The sequence below is a fragment of the Sinocyclocheilus grahami genome, unplaced genomic scaffold (genome assembly GCF_001515645.1).
Source record: "Sinocyclocheilus grahami isolate Dianchi unplaced genomic scaffold, SAMN03320097.WGS_v1.1 scaffold23.1, whole genome shotgun sequence".
Classification (NCBI taxonomy): domain Eukaryota; kingdom Metazoa; phylum Chordata; class Actinopteri; order Cypriniformes; family Cyprinidae; genus Sinocyclocheilus; species Sinocyclocheilus grahami.
Genome location: NW_015505202.1, coordinates 1463362 through 1477808, shown reverse-complemented (window position 1 = coordinate 1477808; position 14447 = coordinate 1463362). Strand labels below are relative to the sequence as shown.

At 38.9% G+C, this 14447-nt stretch overlaps 1 protein-coding gene across 2 annotated transcripts in view; it reads right to left on the bottom strand.

The window, feature by feature from the left end:
• LOC107560633 (ensconsin-like) overlaps nucleotides 1-14447 on the bottom strand; it is a 41269-nt gene that overhangs the window by 4556 nt on the left and 22266 nt on the right. For both annotated transcript variants that reach the window (XM_016244871.1, XM_016244876.1), the window contains exons 6-11: nucleotides 13775-13876; nucleotides 9158-9283; nucleotides 6206-6345; nucleotides 1927-2063; nucleotides 1519-1760; nucleotides 157-295 (exon numbers count right to left, since the gene is read on the bottom strand). In XM_016244871.1, coding sequence (XP_016100357.1) covers nucleotides 157-295; nucleotides 1519-1760; nucleotides 1927-2063; nucleotides 6206-6345; nucleotides 9158-9283; nucleotides 13775-13876 — 886 coding nt within the window. The remainder of the gene's footprint in view (nucleotides 1-156; nucleotides 296-1518; nucleotides 1761-1926; nucleotides 2064-6205; nucleotides 6346-9157; nucleotides 9284-13774; nucleotides 13877-14447) is intronic.

The window sequence follows — 14447 nt, the reverse complement described above, 5'->3', positions numbered from 1 at the left end:
ATTTTAAAGGAGTAATTGTAGGTTTAAGATAGGTGCATATTAAATAATTTGCCTAGTATATTCAGAAGTAGTTAAAGCAGAAAGACTTAGTATTGTGAATGCACAGTGAATTGTCAAAGCAGGTTCCTGACGCTGAAGCTAATCAAATGAACACACTTCTCCTCTTCTTCTTTCTGTATGCGGAGTTGCTCTTCTTTCTCTTTCTGCTCGCGTGCCAGACGCCGGTTTTCCGCCAGCATCTTGGAAGCCTCTGCAGCGGAGTTAGTTCCTGCGATTCCTGCTTTGGAACTGGATTCTGAAAACATATACATGACGCATATTAATATAATCTTTGCCATTATTTATAGTTAATTAATTACTTTCTTCTTTAGTATTACACAATAAAATGCACTGAAAGACAGGGAAGTGTCTTTCACCAAGTAAAAGCATAATAGCTTTATGTTTTCAGCAGAGGGCTCTGCATCTCAAGGATAAACCTGAATGGCACCGTTTACAAACTCAGTAAGCATCTGACCTTGTTAAGACGATATCTAAAGACAGTTCATTACACAAGCGGTGCTGGTTTGCTGCTGTAATAGATCAAAGGCTTTGTTTTGGCCAGACACTTGGCAAGGCAGGAAGCAGTAAAAAGCTGAATCATTTTCAAAGATTATTTCCTATTAAATATTAGAGGAAAGAAATGACCTGCTTCATCATCATGACAGCAGCACTTGGCAGAGAATCTTATATGTGCTGAAAGGAACATCAAGTAGAGTTTGAAATGCAGTACTGTACTGAAATCCGTCATGCTTCATGTTCTAAAAGAATTTCTGATAAAACTTCTCACTTTAAATTTATCATTGAAATTTTTCCCCTTGATCCTGTCCTGAGAGAAATGTCAATGTCAGTTAGAATTTAAAATCTACCTGCCACAGACACTGTAATAGAGTGCAACAGTTGGGTTCTGGAAGTATAAAAACGTTGTTCATTTTCTTCATAGGGGAATACATTTTTAACAGTAACTTAACGTGAGCTATGATGTTGTTAATCAACGGAACAGGCTGTCAAACCACATTATTTTAAAAGCTGTCAAACCACATTATTTCAACCTAGTTTTAAAAATATAATTCTGTTTAACAGTGAAATTCCTGGTGGGAAATTTTTAACAGTAACTTAACGTGAGCTATGATGTTGTTAATCAACGGAACAGGCTTTCATTAAAGCTGTCAAACCACATTATTTCAACCTAGTTTTAAAAATATAATTCTGTTTAACAGTGAAATTCCTGGTGGGAAAACTACATTACCCATGACTCTGCAAAGAAATATCCACCAATCATAGAACTGAAATAAGCAAATCATGCTAAAAGAACTCAGTAGTGCCTGCCCATTCCTATTAAGCACTGGGAATGACTTCCTACACTCTCAAACTACTTAAATATTTGTGTCAATTAAAAATCTATTGACTATAGAAATGTACACAACTTTCTAAGATGCCCAGGTATTACCATCAATAATTAGTTTTTTTGAGTTCACTCACCCTCTTTGGTCTTGGGTGCGGATGCCGGGCTGGGCGTGCTGGTTTCTGGAGACTGTGGGGTGACAGGCATCATGGGAGACATATCGTTTGGCTTGGAGTCCCTCTTGCGAAGGGTGGGCGGGCCGGTGGGGGTGAGAGCAGGTTTCTGGATGGGTGGAGGTTTGGATGTGGTAGAGGGCTGAGGGGATGGAGGCCGCTGTTTCAAACCACTGGGGGAAGGAGTGCGGAAATGTGGACTCTGCCTGAAGGACACAAACATAGAAAAGAAGTTAAAAAGATGGGCTTATACACAATCATACTATAGACAATGGGATATGCAATTTGAGCAGCAGATTGTGAAGGTTTAAAATCAAACTATCAGTTTAGAGTGAAACCACTGCAGGCTAAACCTAATCTCACAGGTCTTACTTAGCTGCTCCAGGTGAGGGCGCTCTTGTAGTGGTGTTAGCAGCGGGAGAAGGAGACGGGGATCGATGACGACTAGAGGGCGAGGCAGGGCGTTTTCCTACTGGTGACATGAAGCGTTTCTCCTTCTCAACTTTCTGCTTTTACAAATGCAAAAAAGAAAGAAAAAAACACTATGAACCAATGACCAAAACCCTAACTTTAAAGATTTAAATTCGATTCTGAATCCCAAATTTTCAATGTTGTCTCAGACTTTTGGATCAAACAGAAGAGGCTCACATTTAAAAGGCACTTTGATCGCTATGTAGTGATCAATCACTGTTCAGCATAATCAAAGCATAGTGTATATATCACACCATTGCAGCTGGGATTTTACTGCTGTCATCAATCTGAAAAAGACTTTTACTGGAAACCCTCCTTACATGATCACAAAAAAAAGCTAGCAGAGAGTACACCATGTTTTCATCTCTAACTCTAAGCATCTCTCCAAATGACCATCAAGCAGATCAGATATAGAGAGCTGTAAGGTCAAGCCACTAGTGAATCGAGAGTACAGTATGACCATCAGAAGGAAACAATTTACATTCCTCCAGTGGATAAACAGTGCAAGCTCTCCTTTGCTTTCTCTTTGGGACACACACTCAAGCTCGGTTAGCATTCATTATATGTAGGGCAGCGCTACAAATTAAACGTGTGTCTGAACGAATCACTGAAGTGGGCATTTCTAAATCTGATTATTTCTAGATCTGATTATGTTAAAAGTAAAGTCTGAGATTCTGTCAAGTCAAATCAAGTCAAGCCACCTTTATTCATATAGTGCTTTATACAAGTCTGTGCAAGTTAAGAGCTTGAATGCCACTAAAAACTCTGACGTTCATCATAGCTGTTTGGGGTCTGAGTAGCACACTGTAGTACAGACATTTATAATAATTACAATTATATAATAATTTATTATAACAACAAACAATTCCAATTTCAAATAAATGCTGTGCTTTCAAAAAAATCTCAAGGTTTCCAAAAAATATTAAGCAGCACAATTGTTTTCAACATTGATAATAAATGTTTGTCGAGCACCAAATCAGCACACGAGAATGATTTCTGATGCTGAAGACTGGGGTAATGGCTACTGTAAGTTCAGCTTTGTCATCACAGAAATAAATTACATCCAAAGATGCATTAAAACAGAAAGTTATTTTTAAAGGGCAACATTTCACAATATTTTTACTTTATTACATCAAATAAATGCAGCCTTGTTAAGCTTAAAGGGGTCATATGATGCGATTTAAAATTTTCCTTTCTCTTTGGAGTGTTACAAGCTCTTGGTGCATAAAGAAGATATGTAAAGTTGCAAAGACTTAAGTCTCAAATCCAAAGAGATATTCTTTATAAAACTTAAAGAGTCAACCACGCCTACCTAAAATGGCTCATTCTAGCACGCCCCCACATGTCTACGTCACGATGTGGGAAGATTTGTATAACGCCGCCCAAATGTTCACACAAAGAAAGCCGCCACTGCCATGTTGTGGAGGAGCTGTGTGTTTCGTTGTGAAAGCGAAACTACTTTGTTTGGTCTTCCAAAAGAGGACACAACTAGAAATCAGTGGTTAAGTTGTATTTACAACACTGTTCCAGAACAGTTCAACCCAAATATTTAGATGTGTGCAGCACATTTTATGGAGGACCGTTTCCTGATCCTGGGAGGGTAGACTACAATGCCGGCTGTTCTGACTCAGAGACTGTAAGTACGTTTTTTATATTTAAAGAGTTTTTATATTCTATATATTTAAAGCGAGTTTTTTGGGCAGTGTAGAGTAGTGCTTGTTGTTTGTCATTTCTCCGATCACAAATGCAGACATTGTTTTATGTTTATGCGGCGCGATGCAACGCAACACGTAGAATGACAGTATAAGTCATTATAATCCATAATTATGTCCCCACTGGATGCAACCACGATGTGGGAAGATTTGTATAACGCCGCCCAAATGTTCACACAAAGAAAGCCGCCACTGCCATGTTGTGGAGGAGCTGTGTGTTTCGTTGTGAAAGCGAAACTACTTTGTTTGGTCTTCCAAAAGAGGACACAACTAGAAATCAGTGGTTAAGTTGTATTTACAACACTGTTCCAGAACAGTTCAACCCAAATATTCAGATGTGAGAGTAGCCTACAATGCCGGTGTCTGTTTCTATAAAGTGGGGCAGTTCCAACTTTGCAAGGACAGTCTGGCGCTTCTGACTCACAGCCTGTAAGTAAGTTTTTATATTTAAAGAATTTGCCACTGATGATTCAAACGTGAGTTGAGCAGTGTAGAGTAGCGCTTGTTGTTTGTCATTTCTCCGATCGCAAATGCAGACATGGTTTTATGCATACGCAGCGCGATACGCAACGCAACGCGTAAAAAGATAGTATAAGTCATTATAAACAGTAATTATGTCCTCAATGGATGCAACAAATGCCTCGTTTGTAATGGGTTTTATTGTTTTTGTCTTGTCGCGCCGGGACACGGCATCACAGTATGGTAAGGGGCGTAACATTTCCCTCACATGCTTGAGGTATTGGGCCAATCACAATGCACTGGATAGCTGGCCAATCACAGCACACCTCGCTTTTCAGACCGATGAGCCTTGTAAAAATCGACGCGTTTCAGAAAGGCGGGGCATAGAGGAGAAACAATAATGTACATTATGTGGAAAATATGTATTTATTTATTTATTTACCTTAAACCGCATAAACACATTGCATTACACCAAATACACAACATAATGTTCTTTTTAACAACGTCATATGACCCCTTTAAGAGATTTCTTTCAAAAAATATTTGTACAAATTTTACCAGCCCCAAAGTTTTGAACGGTACTGTAGTTTAACTATACCATGTTTTGCTAAGCTAACACCATAATGCTCAAACAAACAATACACAGTACATGCTAATATTGGGTGAAATAAGATTTAATAATTTTAATAAGACTGGACTATTTTTCAGTACTGAATGAAAAATTCTACTCAATGCAAGTGAATGCAAGTGCTTCTAGCTACACACTTGATTTCCTGTGTTGTTGAAATGTGTCTGAATGCCATCATTCTATGGTTTTTATTCCGACTTTGATCATAGGGAATCAGTAGTTTGAAATGAACAGTTCGGCACCAAGTCAAAAAGTGACTGATGTAACCCAGTTCCGTCTCTCCAGCACACGCTGCTGCTGGCGCGGTCTTAAGCCTGGATCAGATAGTGTTATTCAGAACGAACAGCTCACTGATTAACGTCAGGGATAAATCCAAGCTGTTTTGCAAAGCAAACCATATTATATGGACATACAAATGTCTGAATGAGTATGCATTGTTTTAAGGCATTTCAACAAAGGAAGACACAGATAATACACAGGTACTGTAGTTCCGTTAAGCTTATCCTGGTAATAAGATTGCAGATATTCTGGAAATTAAATTAAATACATATACCAAGCAGCTCTACTATAGGTGTTCCTTACATATGAAAACAAAACCCAGCACACATTGTTTTTTTGGGTAAAATTCCTGAAAACTCTAGTAAAAACCTACTTTATTTTTTATTTTTTGCATTATTAAGTATACTACTGTTCAAAAGTTTGGGGTCATTAAAAACCAAATGAATGAATAATCCATTCAGCAAGGATTAGTGGTTCAACGGATCACAAAACTCATGGTTCAGATCATATTACGGTTTTTGAGTCACAGATTGGATAATTTTTCGGATCAGTGAGAAAAAAATATTTTAATGTACCTTTGCTTTCCATTTATTACCTATAGCTTAGCACTTCTTCGATACCACAGCAATAACATAGAAAACAGTGCATGAGTACTGAATCGAGTTCTCTTTCACCGCTTTTTGCGCTGGAATGGTTTAAAATCACTTGAGTGTGTACAAATTATAAAGTTTCACTCTATTATGATTAAATTTTGCAATTAATCCACGGATCACATGCATGCCTAACCATGGTGCCTGGTCCGTACGGATCAACTACGATCCATTCAACCCCTAGCAAGGATGCATTATATTGATCAAAAGTGACGTTTACAACGCAACCAAAGAATTCTATTTCAAATAAAATAAACCCTAAAAAATGTATCAGTGTTTCCACAGAAATATTTAATATTTTAATGTTTTCATCATTGATAATAATAATAATAAATTGTTTCTTGAGCACCAAATCAGCACAATAGAACGATTTCTGAAGGATCATGTGACACCGAAGACTGGAATTTTTTTTAAAATTTCAAAGTAGTAGTTCACATGCAGCATCTGCTCACCTGCATCATACTGGAAATGCCATCTGCAGACACAGAAGTAGGTGGGCCTTTTTTTCGATCGCTGCTGCGACTGCGTAGGGGTCCATGGGCCGGGGGCTGCATGGGGCTGGCAGATGCTGAACGAGGACACAGGTGAGACTCTGGTAAAGGACACAGTCAGTGGTGCACAGCCAGGGACAGCAGGGAGGGACGTCACAAGCAGCCGAGTGGGTGAGCAAAGCAAAGGTAGAGAAAGGGACAGAAAGAGAGAGATATAAAGAGGAAGGGAGAAGGGGAAAGGGATGATAAAAGCACAAAACATTGGTGTATGTTAGATCAGTCATACGGGTTGATGGGGAACTGTTGCTGATAGCAATGATGGCCTCAGGTAGATTGGGTTTGATGGGTGGGTTGGTGGGTGTGAGACAGAGAGACAGACAGCATCCTGGATAGACGACACATACTGGTCACCAATACGCTGAAGCACACCTTTATTGGCACCAAGCAAGCACCTTAGCATGTAGTTTTAGTTAGATTAACAATATCACTAATTAAAGAACATTCACTCAATCATTCCACCCTTATATCCAAAACAGGGACATCAAACAGCATAAAATGTACTCCATGCCAACTCAAACTGCCTTTCCAATATTTCTGACATTTGCATACGATTGTTGCATTTCATTGCATTTAGTGAAAGTCATACAGAACTTTCAAATTGGTGGCGAAGCAGCCGTTACCCTCCACTGAATGTATGAATATATCCACACACACACAAACACAAAAAAACATAATAGTTACTTCAAACATAGTTTTTTATAACCGCCCATTTTACAGAAATTTGTGTTTAAAGAATGTTTTAGTGGAAAATTAATGGTAATTTTCACTTCTTTTTCCCCCCACAAAAAGTTCAAATATTTCAATGTATCTGAAGCTTAAACCGGATCAGAAAATTCTGCATAATAGGAACTCTGCACGCAGCTCCCATACTACTTTCCACTGGAAATTAATGTCTGCCATTTGTCGAAGATCGTCAAAAGGCAGTTTTAGTGATTTGCCCATGTAGACATAATGCCTACAACAGGCTGGTTTCAGCATAAACAAAATTAGAAACAAGCAAACAATCACATTCTACAGTTTTCCCAAAGTAAAATCCATATTCATTTCTCCATAAAGAAGCTTTAAGGATTAGCAATAGTAGGTTTCTGCAGAGTATTACAGGAATTCATTTTTTGTTTTATTATTATTTAACTGCTAAATTCGCAATGAACTACTACACAACTCTTGAACCATAAACAAACAACCAGAGAAGCAACTGTTACTGTGGAAATGTAAACTGCACCAAAAGCACCAGAGCATTATACTTATAAATTACTGACAATAGATGAATAATTTCATATTAAACCATCATTCCTTCAGATGATTTCTCGGACCTTTGTTTTTTTTTGTTTTCAAATATTTTCTTTGCTTCAAATCAAAGTTTGTAATGTGTTTCATCTTGAGGCTGGTTGGTTTAGTTTAGCTTTAATATAGCATAGAGCTTAAAAAAATCCCTATGAAGAAAATGAATGGGAAAAATACTTTTAGAACCAAAGACAATGAAAATGTGGTCGCCACTTTTGTGCTATATAGAAATGTAACCGATCAGGGGAAGCCCGGTATCTGTTGGTGGAGGTGAAGTGAGGTGAGCAGTAAGAGCTGACCTAAGGATTGGGTCTGCTATGACAGTGGGATTTCTGTGCTAATCTCAGCACACTATAATTAACCATGACTGTTATCATCATGGAAAGCCTATAAATGTAATAGATCCATAAGCTGATGACTCATAATCATCTCTGTCTATTTTAAGAAACCAATAAGGCAGTTCAGATACTATCAGACTCAGTTATGCTGATAGCATCACATCAACATCAAACCCTGTCAAACAAGTTACATATCCAGTATGCACTTCAGCCTTTACAGGTTGCTGGGAGTCCTAAGTGAGTTTGGTAGGTTTGGAAACTGAAGATGATATGTTTAGGGTGACGCTGCTGGTCTGCAGGGCCGTGAGCTGCTCTGTGTGGATCAGCTTGGGATTGAAGTAACAACAGCAGGGCGCAGATTCACTCCACTCATTCCCTCTGACACAGAACTGCTCGGCTAATCAGCTTACAAAAGATCCCTTAGCAATAGCCATGGAACACCTTGCAAATGTTGGTGTGTGCATGTGTATTTTAGAGAATGACAGCAGGGTAAAGACTAGTGATGCACTGAAATTAAAATGTAAAAATTACTGTGCGCGATGGTGAAAAATGATTTGGCCACATTTCTGCTAGTGACTTCAGGCATCAAATGCTTGAGATGGTATACATAATGCTGTAATGTATACACAAATTACATTTTACACAGGTTTTTGTTGCTTTCCATTAAAGGTAAACGAGAAAGTAGGCTAAAGTTTGATTCTGTATACGGCAAACTGATCTATGTACACATGTACAGACGTCTTTGTCCATTCCATCACAGGATTTCTCCATGTGAGTCACACAGAGAAGGTACACGTGCCTCATGAACTGTAAATGCTAGCTCATTTCTGATATCATCATCAGATGATATTTACATTTTAATGCAATTAAACCTGGAACAATTCAAGCACACTCTGCTTTGGTTAACGTAACAGTTTCTGTTAAAATTTCCAGGGTATTTTTGCTTTTGGCTAAAAACAGTTATGAAACATTAATGTCATTCTGGTGAACAAGTTCAAAGACAAAACAATTTCTGTGCATCCCCAGAAAAGACTGCTAAGCTTGAAAATCAAGTATTGCTAAATTTGTTTCAATGCATGTAGAACTCAATAAATGTGATTCAAGCCACATTAAAGGACTCCAGCATGCCCAATACAACACGCCAACCAAGCACCCCTGCAGAGAGCCTTTTATCTACACACAAGTGGAAGGTTCTGGTACGAGCTGTGCCTCCCTTTCTCTCTAGTGTTACCTTGGGCGTCGCCTCCTTCGGCGGACAGGGCCGCGGCACTCTTGCTTCTAGCTAGCGAGGCCTGGGTGGGTGTGAGCAGCCGACTGAGGACACTGCTATCCACGGGGGCAGCCAACAAGCGGCGAGCTATAGACACGGTGTGCCCGTACAGACACAAAAAACAGCAGACAAAAGGGAAAAGAAAAGAGATAGGTTGAGGAATAAACACAAGAGGAAGGAGAGGGCAATGACACCAATGTGATTTAAAATGCAAGAACCAACACAAAAAACAAAGAGAAAAAAGTACTTTAAATGTAAACAGTGGATGTCAATTGAGACTCTCAATACTGGTGAGACAAAAAGAATATTAGTGAGATAAGAGGGAGGTGATTGGGAGCAGAACCAGGGCTGTGGAATTGGAGGTGAAAACAAAAGGGACACATAAAGCCAGGACTAAAAGAGTAACTGGAAGAGCTTTTTGAGATCCATCAGACAAGAGTCAAGCATTTTTAATTTGAGGTATAGATCGAATTTATGTTAGTATTAAATTAAGAAACAGATTACAGGTCTGCATTTGACATCAGTCTGGTCTATACTGCAGTTTTGCAGAATGTAGTTGGGAAAACATAAAAAGATTCTGCTGAAACTGAATACATTTGATACAGATCGTACACTGGAAAACCGGATCTGTAGTAGGACATGCTAATGGGGGGAAAAAGCTCTTGTAGTCACGAGATCGGTTTGTAATCAGAGTTACAAATCCAGTGGGGGAAAAACTGAAAAATGAAAGAGTAAAAACTTAATGTCTCTTGAATGATCCATTTATTTTCTTTTTCCCCTTGACACTGTATTGATACAGTCCAAGTTGTGAAGAGGGGGTGAGGCTGTTAAGCTTTTGATGATGTGGTTAAGGGAGTTCAATAATAAGGAAGTGCTCTTAGCATAGATAATGGTGGTATCAATCTGAACAAGTGTGTACTGTGATGGGGAAACTCTAAAACACAATTCAGGAGGTCATTTAATTTTCAAGAGTGAGCATATAAACCAAGAATCTAACGATGTCCTGCAAACAACTTTCTAGAAATAAATACAGCATTCCTGTAAATCTACTCAGCATTCTGCGTATTTAAACCTGGAATGACAATAGACACACTCGCACACTGAAAACAGCCATGGTACCAGGGCCAAACTCCTTGGTTATGGTCATGTCATTTGGGAAGAAAAACAACAATGTTCACACAAACAAAAATACATTGTATTTGCATACACAAAGAGCCCATTTCTGGTGAGTAGGTTAGTTGCGGTCCCTGAGAGAACGAAGAAGCAACAAGGAGAGGTTAAGACGAATTGGAAGCTCAAGGCAGCAGCAAACACCAACCGACATGTGAACAAAATAGCATAGATTTTAGCAGATTGTTATGTTTCTGAATGCACGATGATCTGATGCACGAGTCGAAAGACATGGCAAAAAAAGACGTTGCACGTTTATAACCACAAACCAACCCTGTAAACCCCATGCTCCCCCCCAACATCCCTTATTACACCAATGTAATGTTCTGTTGGCTGCGGATTAAACAAAAGCAGAGCGGACCATAGACGTGAACGCAGTTTGCGCTTATTTATTAGTAAATGGCGAACAGGCATGGCGAAATGTCCCAGTTGGGATTTAAGCACCTGATTCATCTGCTGTGGATTTCTCTGGTTTGGTGACGGGCTGCGTTTTAACCCCTACTCGAGAGAGGGAGGAGCTTCGCTTCTTCAGGATTGGGCCTACAGACAAAGTGGACAGGGCAGTGTTAGAATCATTCAGGAAGCAAGGCCTTTTCTGTGTCTTAAGCTTATGCGTGCCACTTGCAGTGAATGAGGAAATGGATATTTTGATGATAACAATGCAGCTAGACTCTGCTTTATAATTGTGGTTGTATTTATAGTTTTCAGTTGAATTATAATATAATTGCATTTGTTGCATGCTTGCGAATGCCTGTGTAAGCTCCCTGTATACATTTAAATGCTTATTTACACTGAAACTAGATTTTCAGAATGACATTGAGTAAACTGCTAAAGTAGGCAAATAAAGGCTCAAACCCTTAATAAAAATATTTTATGAGACCTTGTGATTGTTCCATCATTGTTCTCAATCTCTGTATTAAAGGGGCCATGAACTGAGAAATCAAAATTCCCTTGATCTTTTGAGTTTCAGAACTCAAAACTTTCTCATTAGTCTAAAAACAGCTTATATTGAAGCCAGTCTGCCAAAACGACAAGTTGTGGAATGTGCCACTTTATGACTATATAGTGTGGCTAAACACCGCCTCCGCAGAAGGTGATCAACGACTGCTTCTACATCACTGCCTGCTTAGCTCCGCCCACTGCATATAGTGTAAATAACGATAGACAGGTCTATGCAGAGACCAAGCGATAAAGATGGCTCCAAGACACTTTACAGAGCCAAGTTGTGAAAAAACAGTCATTGCATCGCCTTCCTTCTGATCTTAAGGCTGATTTATACTTCTGCGTCAGACCTACGCCTTAGCCTCTACGCCATAGCCTATGCGTCAGTTTTCATTTATACTTCTGCGTCATTGTCCACGTCAACGTGCAGTACAGATACAAACTGCTAGTCAGCAGTGTCCACGGGCATGTTGCTGGTGTAACCCGCAGTACCACGGCAAATAAATATCAAATCATTAAATCATTATTTAAAACTACAAAAAGGAGACAACAACGGAACAGGAGATGATGTCATTCTTTCAATCTACACAAGGACTTGTACCACGGCAGATCAACATTGTTTGTTGCGGACAACTACTGATGTGTAATGCTCTGTAGTATAATAAATGATAAGACACTTGTTCTTTGCTCTGTTTTATTTTATATAAGAAGGTGTAACATTAAAATATATTAAAGTGCACATAAACACACATATAACTCAAGTACATATGGAGGGAGGGGTTCTTGCAGACCAATAACAGCGCTTGCGGTCCGCGTAGAAAGATTTTTGCAGAGGTGCACGTCAGGCTACGGCATATGGGTGTGCGTCTATGCGTAAGCTACTGCGTAGGTCCGACGCAGAAGTATAACTCAGCCTTTAACATTAGGAAAGAGTGGAGTGGAACTTGGTCCTATGTTCACTTCATACCGCTACGGCGTAGGTCCGACGCAGAAGTATAACTCAGCCTTTAACATTAGGAAAGAGTGGAGTGGAACTTGGTCCTATGTTCACTTCATACCGCAGATGAAGCAGGATTTTCAGAAAGACTGAAACTAAAAGACGATGCTGTGCCGACTATACTGGATCCGACAGTAATGTTGAAACACACAAGTGTGAGTAACTGTTTTTATTATGTGGTCACTATTGCTTTGTCTGTTATTACAGATCGTTTGATATGTACTGAGTATTTATGCGTTTTTAACCTAAATCACAGCAGCGTCCATCTGTGTAGGATGTCAAACATACACAACTGTTAGCCAATCAGAGCAATGGGTGTTTACCTCTGAGTCCACAGTCCACCACGCCTATTTAAACAGAGCGTTCTGATGAAGGGGGTCAAAACAGGACAGAAAATAGCCTATTACTTCTAAATTATGTTTTTTAATGTAAAAATCTTGATAACATAATAAGTGGATCTCAGAGAACAGTACAAAATAATAAAAAAGGCAGTTCATGACCCCTTTAAGTGTGCGAAACAATGTCAAAGGGATAGTTCATTCAAAAATAAAAATTCTGTCATCATTTTACTCACTGCTCCAAACCTATATGACTTCTTTGGAACACAAAATACACATACTTTCATGGAGCTTTTGTTTGAAAACTCCAGTTGACATTCATTGTAAATGAATGGGAAAAACGCTAATGCATTCTTCAAAATATCTCCTTTTGTGTTTCACAGTAGAAAATCATTCAAGTTGGACACGACAATAGAGCATGTAATAAAGACAGAATTTACATTTTTTAACAAATCCTTCAAAAGAAGGGTAGTACTGGCAGTTTGGCACCTGTCTTTTCCACCTGAGGCTGCTTATGCACTTCTTTAGAGGCCTGAGGAACATTGCTAGGCAACCGGTTCAAAGACGAACTTCTCCTCTTTGCACCTGAGAGACAAAAGAGAGCTCAACTCCTGAATCGAAAACATAGGTTTCTCTCATTAGGGACTGAAGACAGACTTCAAAGATAAAACCCATCAACACAAAAGTGATCTAAAATATTCAACTTTTGTGGCACCACACTAAAATGTGCCTGCAGAGAAGGAAATGAAGAGGAGACTCCTACACAAACAGTCTCTAGTGTGAAACTGGCTGAGTCATGGCTGTCTGCTCCTGTTAGAGGACGAGGAAACTGTGGAGAGAAACGGCATGTCTGCAAAAATCATAAGCTGCCAAGATGGCAAAAACACTTTCGGCCCATTCAAATAAACACAATGCTGAATTTGCATTTAAATAACATCGTAAAACGAAGCTCATCAAGCAAACCACAGGGAGAGGCACCTGAGTGAGACATGACTTGTGACAGACTTCTGTTTGGATCACACGACCAGCATTAAAAAGTATGTACTCATGCTCATGTATCAAAAGAACTCATGCTGTATGATGTACATTCTGGATAAGAAAAGGGTAGGAGAGGGCAGGGAGGACACTTACTTTTATCAGGAGAATTAAGGAGGGTGGCTGAGGATGAGGAGAGACGTTTGCTGATGACTGAGTCAGTCTGTTTCAGGTTTGTAGTAGAGGAAGAGCGCTTGTCTACAGGGGAGGGTAAATATGCACACAGAGAAAGACAGGGAGTGGAATTAAGAGTTACAGGGGTTTGCACATGCTAAGCTATTGTTAATTACACTAATACAAGCTGGCTTATCTACATTTTAAAGACAAGGTAACAGCTACACATAAAAAAAAAAAAAAAAAACTCAATAGCTAGACCTGAAATCGTGACTGCTTTATATGTCTGTTACATTCACATAATTATTTAGAAAATATATTTAATATTATCAATGAATAAATAAATATACACTTTTATATAGACTAAACACACATATACATACATATATATATTTATATATATAAAAATTATAATTTATATTAAGTAGTTAATATTAATAAAAGGATAAATAATCAGTATTGTGCAGAAGTTCCAACTAAAGTAAACTCAGTCTAAAAAGTCAAGCATAAAAGTGTTAGTAAACATTTAAAGTAGGGATGTCAACGATTAATCAATGATCGATTAATTGTCGATAAGAGATGCAATCGATTAAAGCTATCGATGGTCGTTTAAGCGGTTTAATTTTGGGCTGCGTGCGGCTCATGTGCAAAACAC